Source organism: Rhincodon typus, chromosome 30 (genome assembly GCF_021869965.1).
Source record: "Rhincodon typus isolate 14 chromosome 30, sRhiTyp1.1, whole genome shotgun sequence".
Lineage (NCBI taxonomy): Eukaryota > Metazoa > Chordata > Chondrichthyes > Orectolobiformes > Rhincodontidae > Rhincodon > Rhincodon typus.
Genome location: NC_063361.1, coordinates 20,182,120 through 20,201,038, shown reverse-complemented (window position 1 = coordinate 20,201,038; position 18,919 = coordinate 20,182,120). Strand labels below are relative to the sequence as shown.

Sequence of the window (18,919 nt, the reverse complement as noted above, 5' to 3'; positions counted from 1 at the left end):
TTAAGTGTAATCTGTAGGGATGCTCAATATTGAAGTAGTTAAGAAAGAAATTTATGATACTATTTAACAAGGAGAGCCAATGGAGATTGCAAATCTCATTTTCACATGGGTTCCAAGAGAAATTCAGCCCCTATTTTAAGGATATACATTTATATCCTTAACACTGATCATAAATTTGAATTTCCAAATTTATGACAGTAACTGCCTGTTAGGGCTGTCCATGGCTGAGCAGCACAAAATGGCTGATGGCTGTCCATGGCTTAGGGAAAAAGATTCAAATAAAAATTATCAGAGCAAATAAGTCTCAGACAGTAAAAGCCACCCCTATATCATTACAGGGAGAAATGTGCAGACATTGGAATGCGGGTTGAGCGAAGACATTGCAAGATACCCAAGGATAAAGATAGGGGTGTCTGGTAGATATAGCAAGACACAACTTGCTGGCTAAAGAATTCTAACATTAGGTGTAACCACTTAACTTTGTTGGAACTGATATTATAACAGATAGTAAAAGTGGTTATTCTTTTGTATTTCTTGAAATGAGGTTAATAAGGTCCTGAAGTGATAAGCAAGTATTCAATTAATTGGCAGTTAACATGGTGCAGCTGGCAAATGTTGGAGCAGGAATGTACTTGAACACAGTGGCCACTGTGAAAAGCCTCAAGAAGGGAGAAAAGACAGTCTGGGAAACATCACGAAATACATTGAAATTGCTGAGTGCGGCAGTATTTCCTTTGGATTAAGGACTATCAACAGTTAAACCGTGCACATGACAAACTAAATTGCTGAGGCAAGGATGAACTATATAAGATGCTGCACCGGAAATCTAGTTATCCAGTGCTGCTGACCAATAGTAAACCAAGGGGGATGCACGCGCTCTAAGTTCGAACTGTATAAACTGAGGCATCATTCCAAAACTTTGTGTGTGTCTTATTGCTCTGAAGAAACGAGGCTGTACTGAAAATAAACCTGCAATAAAGGTTACTTGAAACAACCCCGCGACTCGGATCCTCATTAGAAGTTATGAGATCGAACACTGCCTATACACACAAGTAGAACTGCATCCTCCCATCAACAATAGCTATTCTCTCTTGGGAAAGTGTAATTTCAGAATGATAAAGTAACAGTTTCCACTATAAATGAAGACTAATAAGATTACAATGAGAAAAGTCAATAATCATGACCACAGATTCAAGAGTTTGAATATATTGCAAATGAGTAGAAGCAGCAGCAAGTAACAGCAGTTTTGTAGACAGTAGGAACTGCAGATGCTGGAGAATCTGAGATAACAAGGTGTAGAGCTGGATGAACACAGCAGGCCAAGCAGCATCAGAGGAGCAGGAAAGCTGACGTTTTGGGCCTAGACCCTTCTTCAGAAATGGGGGAGGGGAAGGGGATTCTGAAATAAATAGGGAGAGAGGGGAAGGCGGATAGAAGATGGATAGAGGAGACAGACAGGTCAAAGAGGCGGGGATGGTGCCAGTAAAGGTGAGGAGTTAGGGAGGGGATAGAGGTCAGTCCAGGGAGGACGGACAGGTCAAGGGGGCGGGATGAGGCTAGTAGGTAGGAGATGGGGGTGGGCTTGAGATGTGGGTGGGGATAGGTGGGAGAAAGGACAGGTTAGGGAGGCGGGGACAAGCTGGGCTGGTTTTGGGATGCGGTAGGAGGAGAAGAGATTTTGAAGCTTGTGAGGTCCACATTGATCCCATTGGGCTGCAGGGTTCCCAATCGGAATATGAGGTGCTGTTCCTGTAACCTTCAGGTGGCATCGTTGTGGCACTGCAGGAGGCCCAGGATGGACATGTCGTCTGAGGAATGGGAGAGGGAGTTGAAATGGTTCGCGACTGGGAGGTGCAGTTGTTTCGTGCGAACCGAGCGTAGGTGTTCCGCAAAACAGTCCCCAAGCCTCCGCTTGGTTTCCCCGATGTAGAGGAGGCCACAACGGGAACAGCGGATATAGTATACCACATTAGCAGATGTGCAGGTGAACATCTGCTTGATATGCAAAGTCTTCTTGGGGCCTGGGATGGGGGTGAGGGGGGAAGGGGGAAGGTGTAGGGGCAGATGTAGCACTTCCTGCGGTTGCAAGGAAAAGTACCAAGTGTGGTGGGGCTGGAGGGGAGTGTGGAGTGGACAAGGCAGTCCCGGAGAGAGTGGTCCCTACAGAAAGCAGATAAGGGTGGGGAGGGAGAAATGTCTTTGGTGGTGGGGTTGGATTGCAGATGGCGGAAGTGTCGGAGGATGATGCGTTGGATCCGGAGGTTGGTGGGGTGGTACGTGAGGACAAGGGGGTTTCTGTTTCGGTTGTTATTGAGGGGAGGGGGTGTGAGGGAAACGCAGGAGACACGGCGAGGGCGTTCTCGACCACTGAGGGGGGGTAAGTTGCGGTCCTTGAAAAATGAGGACATCGGAGATGTTCGGGAGTGGAATGCCTCATCCTGGGAGCAGATGCGGTGGAGGCGAAGGAATTGGGAATAGGGGATGGCATTTTTGCAGGAAGGTGGGTGGGAGGAGGTGTATTCCAGGTGGCTGTGGGAGTTGGTGGGCTTGAAATGGATATCGGTTTCCAGGTGGTTGCCGGAGATGGAAACAGAGATCCAGGAAGGAGAGAGAGGTATCAGAGATGGTCCTGGTGAACTTAAGATTGGGGTGGAAGGTGTTGGTGAAGTGGATGAACTGTTCCAGCTCCTCGTGGGAGCACGAGGCGGCGCAAAACAGCAGTTTTGTGTTGATTGGAGTTTGCAGTGTGCTAACCGACCATTACACTTTCCACATTAAAACTGTACTTCAAAAAGTACTTTATTTGGTATAAGTTGCATTGGGTCATCCAGTGGTCATAAAAAGCACTATACAAAAGGATGTTTTTCTTTCCTAGGTTGAAAAAAATACAGCTGGTAATATTATATAGGATGTTTACGCGAATTACAAAAGTCAATTACGCTACAGAAACAGCTGATGGCTTACAAGTGTTAAATATTCACAAATAGTAACAACAAATTAAAAATAACCAACAATGATACATGAGAGACATGCTGAATTTGAAAGAGGAAAGAGGGCCGCAAGCAAGATGAAGCATGATGATCATTAAGTGATTCTCGATTAAAACTTGTGTTTGCATGGCCTTATAGCAAAGATTAGGCATAGTAGTTTTTAAATCACAAATGACACAATGGAAATTTTGTAAAATTCTGAATATGCACAATAAATATAGATTGAACAGTTTCAAGCCACCTCCACTTTTAGCAGTACATTGAGGGATAAAATCTGCTTAAGAGGACAAAACACAGTGGTTTAAAGGACAAAATGGCCATGATTTGTACTATCATGTACGTGATGGAGTCTGAGTCACAAAATCTCAATTTTCTTCTCATATCCATAGTTTTGTCTCCCTGTTAGCATACAGGACAAAGGAGACCAGTCATTCATCTACCTGATGATGGTCCACGCATTGCTACTGTAGAATCATTGGTGAAAAGTGCAACTACTCAAAGTTGTAAACGTGAGCTTCTCAGGCTGGAATAAATGACATGGAGATTTGACTATATTTCTTACCCTTCTAAGGAAAATAAGTGAATTAAGCATGGCCCACAATGAACAAGCTGCCTAAACGTAATTTGTCATTTTGTTTTTCTGCATTTTAGGTTGTGGATTCTTTGCTTTTGCAGTTTACAATTGGAGGCGTCAGTGAATAAATACTTTACACTATGCAATTCTGCTATATTTATTCATTAGTATAAAATTGGTATAACCTTCAAATACTCCTTTATATAACTTTGGCAATCAATAGGAATCCTATTAAGCGAACAGCTGCAAGCGCTGTCAGAATCAATTCAGCACCTCCACTTCCACATTTAGATAGAGCTTCAAAAGCTCCACTTCGTTACAGAAACTCCATCAATATACAGATAAAAGCATTCAAAATCCAAGGGTGTAAACAATCTTACACAGAAAAGTACAAAATGGGAGCAAGCCATTTGATCCCTCAAGCCTGCTCTGCCATTCAATATGATCACGGCTGATCAATGAGCTCAATACCCTAACCCCCACACCCTATCAAACCCTTCTGATCTCTTTCGCCACAAGAGATCAGAAAAACACAATGCTTTGGTCTCAAGCACTCTGTGGTAGCAAATTCCACAGACTAATCACTCTCTGGGCAAAGAAATTTCTCACCACAGTCATAAAAAGTTTAGCCCTTATCCTTAAACTTTGACCCCCTGGTTCTGGGCTCCCCCACAATCAGGAACATTCTTATTGCATCTAACCTATCTAGTCTTGTTAGAATGTTATAGGTTTCTATAAGATCCCCCTCATTCTTCTAAACTCCAGTGAATACAATCCTCACCGATTTAATCTCTCCTCCGACGTCAGTCCTCCCATTCTAGGATCAATTTGGTAAATCTTTGTTGCACCCTCCATAGCAAAAAATAATCCTCCTCAGGTAAGGAGAATAAAACTGCATACAATATTACATGTGAGGCCTCATCAAAGCACTGTGTAACTGGAGTAATGCATCCTTATTCTTGCATTTGAAACAAGTACTTGCTCATGCTTACACACCTCCAGGAAACAGGAGTACGTTTGATTTTGTGTCAAATCGTTTATTTTTAGTTTATGCACACTTTCCTAACAGTATGCATCAAATCCCATCTTCCCTAGTTGCATATCTTAGCTCATGGAGTTTTTCCAAGTTAGATGTGGCAAATTCTAAATTCATAGTCAATATTGCTCCTACTCTATACTTTGCAACTCTGCTACCAAACCCCAATTCCAACACATTCACGATTTTGCTTACTTTTTCCGACTTGAGTTACGACTACAATAGAAACAATTTATAATGGCTACTTCTGCAGATGGCTGAATGTCTGGAATAGATTTTATCTGGCTGAGTTACTCTGAAGAAAAACAAAAATTGTCACTGACCATTACAAGTTTGAAAAGTTCTTATGTTAACTGTTTACGAATGAATGAAATATCAACTCTGTAGGTAATGAAATTTGCATATCAGTTTATACAATACATTACAGAAATCAGATTGCTGTGGGTTTTTGGAGAACCAAGTCATTTTTTGCAATAGAACATAAAAGTTTATTCAAAATAAAATGATAAAATGATCTTTACAAACACATCTGTAACAGTGACAAGCTCTTTTCTGACCTTGCAGCTGTCAACTTAAAAATATTTCTTTTAATTTAAAAGGAATGAATCAGATTAATGTCTTCTCATAGACAGAGGCTCCAACTTAAAATGAAATTCTGCATTTCACTATCTGCATAATATCAATGACATCTACGTTTGTGACTTTGTGATCAACTGAATGCAACTAACTCATTGCAAACTCACATTACACTTCTCTCGAGGAGACAATAAAAGAGAGATTTCTTCTTTTCAAAGAATTATGCCTGCAGTGTACATACTTGTCAAAGTGGTGGTGAATTTTTACCATGGTCATTAGTCATGGCAGAATTACTTCAAATGGAACAATTTGGTCTACATAAAAAGTAAAGATGCTTGCCCTACATTCCTGGCAGAGAGATTTATCCTGTTCTTATCATGAACAGAATTAATTGCGAGTCAGTGTTTTAAAAAAGGTAGTGAAAGGAAGACAGGGAAGACATAAGAAAAGAGTAAATAAATGAACACAGCAAGGAATGCAGCATCAAATTAACAGGTAAGATAATGTAGAAAACAACCTGAAGATGAGGAGCAAAATTCAAAAACAAACAAGTTGAACATACAAGCTGACTTGTTGATTTCTGAAAAATGGTTTAAATCATGGGTTTTTAAAACTATGAATGAAACTGGTCAGCTCATTTAAAATCTGTTTGCTGCAATTTCATGTAAACATTACATGAGCAAATTTACAGATAACAAAATTATTTTTTTCAAAAAATCATTGATGGGATAAGCCAGCATTTATTGACCATCCTTAATGGCCCTTGAGGGGGTGGTGCTGAGTTGCATTCTTCAACTACTGGCCTTCTTTGGGTGCAGGTGCATCCACAAATATTGTTAGGGAAGGAGCTCCAAGACTTCATCCAGCAACAGTTGAGAAATAGGAATATAATTCCAAATCAGGATGGTGACACTCAGATGGGAACTTGCTGGTGGTGATGTTTCCTTGCATTTGCATGGTGCTTGCATGCTTGCAAGGTGCTCTCAGGAGGTACCTGGTAAGTTACTGCAGTATATCTTGCAGTTGGCACACACTGCTGCCTGCATCAATGATGAAGGAAGGACATAGGCGGGTTGTAAACCCAGCCTACTGCTTTGTCCTGGACGGTGAGAAGCTTCTTTAGTACTGTCAGAGGTGCACCCCTCTTTGCAAGTGAAGGATGTTACATAGTACTCCTCACCAGTGCCTTGTAAAATCATAGATCATAGAAGATCATTGAATCCCTACTGTGTGGAAACAGGCCCTTCAGCCTAACAAGTCCACACCGACCGTCACAGCAGCCCACCCAGACCCATCCCCCATAACCCACCCAATCCACACACGCCTGAATACTGTGGGCAATTTAGCATGGCCAATCCACCTAAACTGCACATCTTTGGACTGTGGGAGGAAACTGGAGCACCCGGCGGAAACCCACACAGACACAGGGAGAACGTACAAGCTCCACTCAGATGGTCACCCAAGGGTAGAATCGAAACCGGGTTCCTGGTCCTGTGAGGCAGCAGTGCTAACTACTGAGCCAGTGTTGGGAAATCAGGAGATGAGTTACGTACTGATGAATTTCTAGCTTTTGACATGCTCTCCTAGATAAAACATTTATATTACAATCCCTCTACATCTTGATCCTCCAAGAGGATGGTCTGATGGCTCTCCACTTCTTCCTTAAAAGTAGGGTGAAGAATTCCCATCCATCAATACTCTCCTCCACTCGGCTGAGTGTGTTCTCACTTTAAATAATTTCTCCTTTACCTCATCTCACTTTCTTCAAGTAATAGATATGGTTATAAGGGTACCCGCACATGTCCCTGTTAAGTCAGATTCTCAAAAGGGCATGTGAAACATTACTTCATTCAGTCCTACTTGGAGTCCCCTCCCACAACTCTTTTTCCCATACATCAATAATTGCATCGATGTTGTTTCCTGCATTGTATGGAATTGGAAATTTTCTTCCAATTTCCATCCTTTTCTTACTTTCACCTGGCCCATCTTTGACTCTTCCTTACTTTCCTTGATTTTTCAGACCCCATTTCAAGAGATAGGCTGTCCACTAATGTACAATAGAAACTCACCAACTCCCACAATTACCTGACCACATTTCCTTATCCTGCTTCCCTTAAAGATTCCATTCCATTCTCTTAGCTTCTCCATCTCGGGCACATCCAACATGATGACACCTTCAACAGGAGTGCTACTGACATGTCTTCCTTTTCTCTCAATTGTGTATTCCTTTCTACAATGGCTGACGGAGCCCTCATTCATGGCCAACCTAGATCCTGTACTTCTGTACTTACTTCTTCCGGTCTCTTCCTGAAAAGCTACAGGGCTCTCACTTTCACCCCAATAGCTTCCTCATTCAAAAGGACCATACTTTGCCATTTTTGTCACCTCCAGCAGGATGTCACCAAACACATCATCCCTCCCTACTCTGTCAGTCCTCCACGGAAACTATTCCCTCCATGACAACCTGATACACTTCCTGTCATTATCAACACCTCTTCATCCATCTGTCAATGGCACATTCCCATGCAGAAAGTGCCTCACTTGCCCTTTAATCTCATCCATTTTCACTGTCCAAAGCTCAAACGCCCCTTCTGTGTGAAGCAGTGATTTATTTGCACTTCTTTCAATATGTTCTACTACATTCACTGCTGACAATGCATTCCTTTCCACATTGGCAAGAACAAATTCAGCCCAGTTTGCAAAACATCTCCATTCTATTTAAAAGAACGATCCTGACATTCCAGTCGCTTACTATTTCAATATACCACCTTGTTCTCAGATTAAGATTTCTGATCTAGGCCCGTTACAATGTTCCAGCAAAGTTGGAGGAACACCACTTCATTTTCCACTTAGGCACGTACAGCCTTCAGGACTCAACACTGAATTCAACAACTACAGGCTATGAACATTTTGTTGTCTATTTTGATTCTCCTTCCACGAGTGTCTTACTGAAATGTGTTGGCTTTGGTCAAGCTGACTTATTGTCTGCTATTAACACCTGCCACTATTAGATAATCTTCATCTATATCTTTCCTCAACTATCACGAGCACTTTCTTTTTTTGCAATGGGGTACCTTTACCATCTAGTCCACTTGCTCTCCCCACAACATAACCCATAAAGTTCAGACTCCTTCAATTCTGAAAAAGTGTTATGCGGACTCAAAACGTTAACTCTGTTTTTCTTTCATTTTATTTCAACATCCTTTGTGCTAGATACGACTCCAAGCAGCACAGAATTTTCCCCAGATTGCAGTCTTACTGCGGTTCCTTAATGCTACATGTGTCAAATGCTGTCTTGGTGTCAAATATAGTCAATTTCGCCTAAGACAAATAATATCATAAGAAAGAAGAACAGGAGTAGGCCATTGGCCCCTCAAGCCTGCTCTGTCATGCAATTGGGTCAATCAAATCCAACACCCCTCATGCCCACTTTCCTGTCCTTACCCTGCCTTGAATATACACAAGCACTCTGTCCCCACGAGTCACTGTGGCAAGAAGAGCCAAGGACACACACTCAAAGAAGAAATTCTCCTCATCAGAGTCTGAAATTGGTGACCTTTTATTCTGAGACAATGCTCTCTGCTCCCAGACTCTCCCATGAGGGAAAACATCCTCTCAGCATTTACGTTGTCAAACTTAAGAATCCTAAATAAAAACCGAAAGAACTGCAGATACTGTAAGTCAGAAACAAATACAGAAATTGCTGCAAAAGCTCAGCAGGTCTGGCAACATCTATGAAGAGAAATCAGAGTTAACGTTTCGGGTTTGGTGATCAGTTTTAAGGAAGAGCCATCAGACCCGAAACACTAACTCTGATTTCTTTTTAAAGATGCTACCAGACCTGCTGAGCTTTTCCAGCAACTTCTGTTTTTGTCCCTTAAGAATCCTGTATGTATCAATGAGATCACCTTTCATTCTTCTAAAATCCAATGAGTTGAATCCCAACCTGTTTAATCTTTGCTTGTAAGACAATTCTTGCATAGCAGGGATCATCTTAGTGAGCATTCTCTGAACTGCCTATAATGAAGTAATATTTCCTTAAATAAGGGGGGCTGAAACTGCTTAAAGTATTCCAGATATGGTCTCACCAGAACCTTGTACAGTTGCAGCAAAACTTCCTACTCTTGTACTCCAACCCGCTTGAAATAAGGATCTCACCTCTGGAGTTCAGGTTATTTGTCCACATTTGGAGCAAGGCTGTAATGAGGTCAGGAGCTGAATGGCTCCTATGGAACTCAAACTCACATTAGCGAACAAGTTATTACTGAACATGCTGAAAAACAATTCTGCACACACTTAATATCTCCGTACATTGGCACTATGTGTCATCTCCTCAAAATTGCATGGGAAGCCTCTACATTGTGTCGGCATGGCAGCAAATAGATGTTAACAGAAAGTGAACTATAAAACAACAGCAATGTGGTCAACTCTTAACTGCCCTTTGAAATTGGTCCAGCAAGCCAATCAGTTCAAGAGCAATTAGGGACAGGCAACAAATGCTGACCTTGTCAACAATACCCACATCCCATGTAAGCATAAGTAACCAAAAGGCTAAAACTATTACAGGAATGCAACGTCATTCATACAAGATGTAAGGAATTTATTTATCAATTTTTTTAAAATATTCTTGTGTTTTGAATTTAGACATGATGCAAAAAACTTGAGCTATTAATTCAAATCTTTTTCTTCTTCTACAAAATTGTGCCACTATGTTATTAGATTTTACATGTGCAAGAATTATCAAGCAAAGTAAAGTTATGGCAAATACCTTGCAAATACTCTACAGAACTAAAGGGCAAAAATCTACCAGGAACAGTACAGTCTGTAAATTAAATTATAAAGAGGTAAGTATTGGAGGATGTGAGAATTTACTACGCACACACTAGGTGAAGAGTTTATAAAAACCTGTTTTTCCGAAACAATTGTGCTTAAAGTCAAACATTTTACCATAAATACAGGCTGTCTTGGCAAGATCTGCAGAACTGCAGTTACAATGATAATAAATATTAATATGCTGTGCAGAAAACAGCCAAATTACTGAATATCTCAAGCTTTCTAGTGATCTTCCAAAGAAAAGAAAGCCATCTGATTTAGTGATGAAGAGGAAGCTGCACCTCCATGAAACATGCAAGAGACTTGACAGTGGCAGAAGTTTACATGAACGTCTAGTACAGTTAATGAACAGAGACAAAATATGACTCACCCCGCAATGCCCCCAATAATGTTCAGTTAATTGCTACTATTGCCACGTTCAGAAATGTAAATGGATTGCACTGAAGCTTCACAGAACAATTTATATTCAGTTGAATTTAAAAAGTCAAGAAACATTTAGGAAACACACTTCTTTTACTGATATTTTATTTAAAATACTTTGAAAGTTTATATTCTATTATTTAATATAAAATCAAAATTTCTACTTTGACCATGCTTAATTAATACAATGGTTAACTTGCTTTATTCATATGTTTGTAGCTCTGACATTTCCCTCAGTTATAGCAATTGAAAAAAAATGTTAAATTCCCTATTTAATTTCAACAGAATGCTATTTGTTCGTTCAACAGTTTTAAACTGTGTGCCCATTATTACCAAATGAGTAGTACAAAAGTACCATTTAAAACTACTGAAACGAAAACCAGTCAACATACAGTTAAAAACCCTGCTATTTAAAAACCAACTGAACCACCTGTTTATTGAAGTACAGACAAGTCACAAGTGATTTCGTTCATATTGCCCTCATGATCTTGTTTTAATGAAAAATAAATTGACTTCAGCAATAAGTGTTAACAGGAAACACTGCTACTCTCTAAAACAGGATAACGCTGCACTCTGAACTTCGTGATGTACAAATTTAGTCAGAGTAAAGCTTTTCCATCAGATATTTTCAACCTTACCTGAATATGGGGGATGGGAGGACACTACACATTGTCAGTAATCCGACATAACACTGAGTGTTGCTTCTGCACAAACTGCAAGGTATCAACATAGTAACAGAATATTATAGCCCTGCCTTTATATTGCATTGTATTTAGATTTATTGGTCTTGGGCCTTGACACCATATTTTAACTCTGAAAAACATAATTCATCCTATTTAACATGCTAATCAAGACTACAGTGAATTAAAATGATGGAAGCTGGATTAACTGTTTGTTTTAAAAGCTGTGCTGGCAACGTTAAGAAGCTTAAGTTTCCATAGCTAAAAATATCTCAATATTCTTAGCTTTGGCATACCTCTAAAAGAAGTATGGTATCACATAGCTATCTAGTGCTGACAGATAACTACCACGTGCTGAATAAACAGATTCCAAAAATAACCATGCTCAAAAACATATATTTAGAACTATTTAAAATTCATGCCAATATTGAAGTGCTGAAAACAGACAAAATCCATGAATCTTTCACGATCCATCTTTTAAGAAGAAACTAAAAAAATTTGCATGCAACGCAGTAATGAATTCATTATTGTGATTCTAAGTTACCCAAACTTATTTCAAATATTGTAGTTCATAAACATTATAAGAAGTTGTTCATCTAAATATTTTTAAATGTTACATATTTAATGATGCAAGAATTCTATGGGATAGAAAAGAATCCTGTACCTAAATTCCTCAGTTTAATAGTTTAAAAAATTGCATTTGAAGTAATTTGCAGATGCTGGGATACTAACAGCAATTGAATTACTTCGCTTACCTGATGTTGGCATAGTGTGCATTCGACTTTGTGGCAACAATTCTAGGGGCTGCTCTTGTCCAGATACACCATCTGAGGAAAAACATGATTCAGTTTCATAAATAGTCTGCAACATCTTTTTAAGTCCAGGCACTTTGGGCTTCAGTAACATGACAAAGTCATCAAATACAGAATAATTTTCAAATCTTCTTTTACAGACAACTTTTACAAACTTTTAAGCTGTTGAGTGTTGTTTTATCCTTTAAATCCTGTTGCTGAAGGCTGTGTAGAAAAATCTCCAGTTCCTTTTTAACACAGTCAAGCCTGGTGAAATGCACAGCGGAACAAACATCCTGAATTAGCGTTGTGATTTTCAATCCAACAACAAATATTCAGTCATCTTCCTTTTAGCAAGGCATTAATGAGACAACATGCAACATTGTGGTTAGATAGGGAAAGTCTTTTACCAAAAAGCAACCTTAATACACAGACAGGCACAGTTCAGTAAGAAAATATTAATCCTCTCACTAGCAATGAAAGTAAGCAACCCTACAATCTGCCTACTGCATTAAAGGCAAACATATTTACATAAAAGTCAACAATAATACAGCCTGAAGCGTACCGAAATAGAATATCAGGAGGAGCCAGCTATAAATAGGTCATGCACGCTCTGGGAACGAGGAACATTCACACAAACATAGACAACCAATCAGCTGCTTTAAAATATGATTTCCTAGCTCGTGAACATTTTAACTCCATGTATGTTACTGCCAAGAGTAGTTAAATGCTACTGTATATTCAGCTTAAATACAATGAGATAACAAAGATTGTATGGAAACATAATAGAGAGCAAAAGATTCACACCAACTGCAACCTCAAGGCTTTCAAAAAGTTTTTTCAGTCATATGACATTCTTAAAAAAAGTTGGTTCACAAGTAATTGATAATCAGATCAAAACAGCAATTTTGAAATAATCCTTATTTTAAACCTCTCAATTTGTGAAGAGGTTTTGCAACAATGTCATATTGCACATTGATTTTTCATCTACCCTGTTCAATCTTAAAAATTTAAACTTTAAGCATTCATGACAGTTTAAACTGGATGGGAGATTGTAGATTTCTTTGATCTTTTTCATAAAAGTAATGACAGATAAATTCAGAAAGAGGACTGAGGACAAATTACCTGCTTGGCTCATTTACATTTACTAAGGCAAACATTCTTGCGGGGACAACTAAAGTCTATATCATCCCTACTGTGCCAGTACCTTTATTGGAAAACACTCAAATTAAAAATCTGATGTATAGTATTGATCACAAAGCAATGGGCATTTTCTCTTAGTGACTGAAGAGTAGAAGTCAAGTAGCATAATTAAAAGAAATACTTCTAATTCAATGAGAGCAGCTTTTAAAATTCCTGACTTAAGTTCAATTTGGTTAACCATTCAGCTATGGTGAAATTAGTCTTCCTTCCAAAACTTTACTTTCACGTTCAATATACCAATGCTTGATTCTATGAATATTAACTTAATTATTATTTTTGTTCAGCTTTCGAATGCATCTCAAAAAAAGTGAGTACAGCTTGCATTTACTCATTTTAATTTGTCTGAGAAAGACAACAAATTAAGAAAGTAAACAATATCTCCATTAAAGTTTTTGCTCTTTTTCTAACAATAACCATTCACTATTTGCAATAATTGGAGGGGGTGCAGTGGTGTAGGGTGCAGCGGAATGACAACTAGTTCAGCTCTGACCATTCAAAGCTCTGTACTCAAATTGAAGTGAACAATTAGCAAAGTGTGCAAATCCAAAGGAATAAAAAAGGAAAGCTTGCACAGACGTTAATGCCAAATTTAATTAGACAAATGCAGCAAAGTGTCCTTCAGTTTGATTCTCTGTCCACTTATCGAAAGTATATCGCCAACTGGTTGATTGGTCAGTTTTAGAGTATGCAGCATGTTTGGAAACAGATACAGAGGGATGTATAATGACACAATGGTTATAAGATCACCTAGAAGTCCACTACTATCATACAAAATTTTCATATATTAAGGGATCCTCCTTTTCAGTTAACTATTTTCCATCTTAAAAACACATGAAGTTGACAGTGAAGAACAGCACTAGTTGCTGCATTCAAGGATGCTGATACGGAGCTGTGTATTCCCCAACCTCACTGATGAGAACAGACAACATAACTACAGCTCCTTAGTCACAATGCTGTTAAATTGCACCTGAGACTATGCACAACATAAAATTATAAAGCACCTCCTCCACTCGTACCTATCTTATATTACAGTGATTCCACTAATTAGAGTGGGTGGCATTAGCATGAACTGAAAAAAGCACAAGATTATTGCCAAAGTAGAAAAATGCTATAAAAGTATTGTTGAAGGATTTGTACAGACACTGTAATAAGATTCTTCTTGCAGCACGTGGATAACATGGATCCAATCATTTTTGTCAGTGTAACATCCACGTTGGACTACAAATTACTACAGTAAATACCTATTCTGCAGGGAAAATTACACAGTTTTACTCCCTGTTATTAACACCTTTTTACAATGCCCTGTTATGTTTACTAAAAAGCTCTTTGTGAGCACTAAAGCATTACTGCTGTGATGTTTGAAGTCCCCTGTTGTTTAAAAATTTAAAAAAGATTCCAAGAATTGTCGGAGCTTCTATTTAACTGCTCGAGAGTTACTAAATCAATGTCTCTGACATAGCCACAAGTTAAATTAAACATTGCTGTACCTAAGATTAACTATGGGACTGTTTCACACCTGCTTCAGATTGAAAATGTTGATCACCATACAATGGCAACACAATTTGTTTAATCAACCCTATTATTACAAAATAATCTTCCAATGGCAAAATTAATTAATTTTTAAGGGTACTTGCAGCTCATTTAATATATTTAATAATATAATGAAAATAGCCTTTTAATGCGCTGTTTAGAGTAATCCACTGAAAAGATACGTGCAGCCTCCAACAATAATCAAAAAGCTTCACTCCACCCAGGTCAAAGCAGTCCATTCACTCGCACCTCACCCACTATGTTCAACGTGTGATCCTTCTCCCACCAACACAGAGCAGCAACACTGTACCACCTACAAGATGCACTCCAGTAATTTACCACAGCTCTTCAGGAAGGACCTATTCAACCCATAAGCTGCAGTGCCTAGAAAGTCAAGGGCAGCAGATGTTGGGAATGTCACCAACTGTAAATACCTTCCCAACTGGTTTGGAATGATATCATAGTTCCTTCACTATTGCTTGGTCAAGATCACAGAAGGAACTCCTTTCCTAAGAGCACTGTGGATATCACTGTGCATGTTACTGCAATGTTGGTGAAGGTGGCTCTCTTCCACTTTCAATGGCAATTGGGAGAGACAAAAAGTGCTGACCTAGCCAGCAATGTCTTTGGAAACTCTTTGTAAACCTTCGAGAGCCTCTTTATCCAATCTCCCCCAAAGCATTAGGTGTTCAACACCACAGTCTTGTACTTCTTTTAAGAACTTTATGAATTTTGCTTCTCTTGCCACGATATTTGCTAGCCACATCATTTTACATTGTTTGCCATGCACCCCATGTTCTTCTTACAAATGCAAATGTAAAAATGCAATGTTGTACCAAGCATCATTCAAGATCACAGCAGAAACAGGAACATAAAAACTGACAATAAAAGCATCTATAAATATGCCAAGAGAATAAGATTAGCAAAGTCAAATGTAGGTCCCTCACAGTGAGAAATTGTGGAAATTCAATTGCAGAACAAAGAAATGGAGAAAATTGAACACATTTTTGTTCTGTCTTCAGAGACAAGGTCATAAATAATTTCCCAGAAATGTTAATGAACCAAGGATCCAGCAACAAGGATCAATTGAAGAAAATCAGTATTAGTAAAAAGGTGCTAGAGAAATTAATGGGGTTAAAGACTGACAAATATCCAGGGCCTGATAATCTGCATCTCAGAGTACTAAGGGAAGTGGCACTGGAAATATTAGATGCATTGATGGTCATCTTTCAAAATTCTACAGACTTTGACATTTTGTACACCTTGGAAGGCGACAATGTAACCACTATTTAAAAAAGGGAAAGGAAAATAAAAACAGACCAGCTTAGCCGACAGTAGTGGGGTAAAATGCTACAGTCTGTTATAAAAGATTCGATAACAGAATTAACAGGATTGGACAACGTCAGCCTAGGTTTATATAAAGAAAATCATGCTGAAGTCGTCTTCTGGAGTTTTTGAGGATGTAATTAGTAAAATGGACAAGGGAAAAACCAGTCGATGCGTGTATTTGGATTTTCAGAAGGCTTTTGGTTAGGTTCCTGGTAGGGTGGAATTTTCCACTCTCTGGAATTGATAAGAAAAAAAAAGTGAAACAATAGGTCAAATTTGGCCCTGTTAAGCAACTCAATGACAGAGAGCCCAGAATATCAGTGTAAAAGAAAAAGTTGAAGTGTTTGCCATCATCTTGAACCAGATCTGTTGAGTGGATAAATGATCTCAGCATCCTCCTGATGTCCCCAGCATTCTCCTGATGTCCCCAGCATTACATATGCCAATCCTCAGCCAAATCAATTCACTCCACACATCAAAAAATACCAAAGGCACTGGATATTACAAAAGCAACAGGTTCTGAAAATATTTATGTTGTACAGCAAGCTTGTTTTAACCAGCACCTTATCAACCAGCAGTCTTGATAAACCGGCTAAAATTATATATCTCAAAAACTGCGATCCAATGCAACATCCGAGTATTTATGCTATGAACAAAGTAGAACAGTGATGCGTATACTCGCCGCATTATGTTTCTATTACTTGCTGTGTATTTTGACAGTGATTTTAGGAGGTGTGTTGATGTTTTTAACATAGATGTTTTTTTGAGGGATGTTGATGTCTTGAAACTTTGCAGTGATGCGGACCTCTTGATTATCCAGCATATTTGATCAACCGGCACACTCCAGGTGCAATAAGTGCCGGTTAATAACATGTTTACTATAACAACAAAGATTTGCACTGCACCCCTAGATGTAGATCTAGCCAAATGTTCCAGTGCAAATATAATGCCTGTACCAAAACTGAAAGTGAAGAATTGTACAATTACAACCTGTATACAAAAACAAAGACAAAAAATTCAACCTGGCCAAACACTGTCCCATCAGTCTAGTTTTGATCAGCAAAAAAGTGATGATCCAATGAAACAGTGCTATCAAGTGGCACTTGCTCAGCAACAATTTGTTCTCTGACCTCAGTATGAGCTCCTCCTGCACCACCTTACGCCTCACCTCACAAGAGCTTTGATCCAAAGATAAACAAAAGACCTTGTTGAAGGCAGTGAAGTTAGGTGACAGTCATTGTCTTCATCAGCATGGCAGCATCTGCCCTAATGTGACATCAAGGAGTCCCTGCACAAACTGACATCGCTGGGGGATCATGAGGGTGGTGGTGGTAACAGTGGCAGTGGTGGTGGGGGTTGGTAATCTTCACTGCTTAGAATAACAGTTAGCACAGCAGAAAATGGCTGTGTTATTTGGAAGCCTATCACCCTGAAGCAAAGGCACTGCATGAATTTTTTGCAGTAACTTTAGGCCCTATCATTTTCAGCTGCATCAATAACCTTCCCCCAATCACAAGGTCAGAAATGAAGATGATTATTGATGACTGAACAATATTGAAGACGATTTGGGGCTCTTCTGATACTGAAGTGTCCGTGCTCAAACTCAGCAATATCTGTACAACTAAAATCTCCAACAAAAGAAGGCAACCAACTACCCTTGACATTTAATGGCATCCCTATCACCAAACTCTCCACTAAAAACATACTGGGGTTTACCGCTGACCAGAAACATAACTGGATGCGTCACAATAAATAAATGTAGCCACAGGAGCAGGTCAGGGGCTAGAAATTCTGTGGGGAGTAACTCACCTTCTGACTTCCCAAAGCCTGTTCACTATCTACAAAGGACAAGTTAAAAAAAATGTAATGGAATACACTCCACATGCCTAGTTGAGTTGATAAACATAAGCATGGAGTTGAGCTCCAATAACTCTCGATATGCTTATAACTGACCATCCAGCACAAAGTTGCCCTTTGACTGACACCACATTAAATGTTCACTCCCTCCTTCGCTAACACACTGTAGCGGCAACATGTACTATATATAAAGATGTACTGCAGCAACTCATCAAGCCTTCTTTCGCAGTTCCTTCCAACCTGCAACCTCTACTATCTACAAGTAGAAGTGCAGCAGAAACATCGGATATTCATCATCTGTGAGTTCCCCTCCATGCCCCATACATCCTGTCTTGGAACTATATCATCTTTCTTGCACTGTTGCTGTATCAAAAAACCCTCCCTTCCCAATGGGGTGGAAGTGACTTCACCTGACAAAGGAGCAGCGCTCTGAAAGCATCTGATTTCAAATAAACCTGTTGGACTATTACCTGCTGTGTGACTCCTGACTTTCTGCCTTTCCAGTGGCATTTTGGGAGCACCACACCACATTGACTACAGTAGTTCAAAATCACAGTTCATTACCACCTTCTCAAATGCAGTCAAGGATGAGAGAGAAATGCTGGCTTAACCAATGATGTCCACATCCCTGAAAGAACAAATAAAAAAACTGCAAATCATCACTATTCTCTCATTTTCTTGTGGCCACGCATGATGTCTATCTTAAGACATATGTATGAAAGCAAATGCCAAAAGGAAGGTTGCTTGGACAAAGTGAATTCCGAAGTATTATTACACACTGTTACCTCTCAATGACAACAGTGAAAAGCAACCACTCAGATTGATCCAAATGAATCAGTACATACAAACAACATTTTGCCCCACACAATCTTTCGAACAGGCAAACTGTACAATTACTTTAATATTATCTTGAATATTTAAACAATCGTCCCACAAAAGTTTTTAGAAGCACAGAGTATTTCCTTTTTGGAGATAGTAGGAACTGCCGATGCTGGAGAATTTGAGATAACAAGGTGTAGAGCTGGATGAACACAGCAGGCCAAGCAGCATCAGAGGAGCAGGAAAGCTGACATTTAGGGTCTGGACCCTTCTTCAGAAAA

At 39.3% G+C, this 18,919-nt stretch overlaps 1 protein-coding gene across 9 annotated transcripts in view; it reads right to left on the bottom strand.

The window, feature by feature from the left end:
* The window catches only part of hdac5 (histone deacetylase 5), a 323,514-nt gene that overhangs the window by 183,480 nt on the left and 121,115 nt on the right, over positions 1-18,919 (bottom strand). For 5 of the 9 annotated variants that reach the window (XM_048614512.1, XM_048614511.1, XM_048614514.1 and 2 more), the window contains one exon: positions 11,865-11,936. The exons of 1 other annotated variant lie outside the window; for it this stretch is intronic. In XM_048614512.1, the coding sequence (XP_048470469.1) occupies positions 11,865-11,936 (72 nt within the window). Of the gene's footprint in view, positions 1-11,864; positions 12,016-18,919 lie in introns of those variants that run through there. 3 more of the 9 variants (XM_020530692.2, XM_020530693.2, XM_048614517.1) reach the window with 2 other exon arrangements.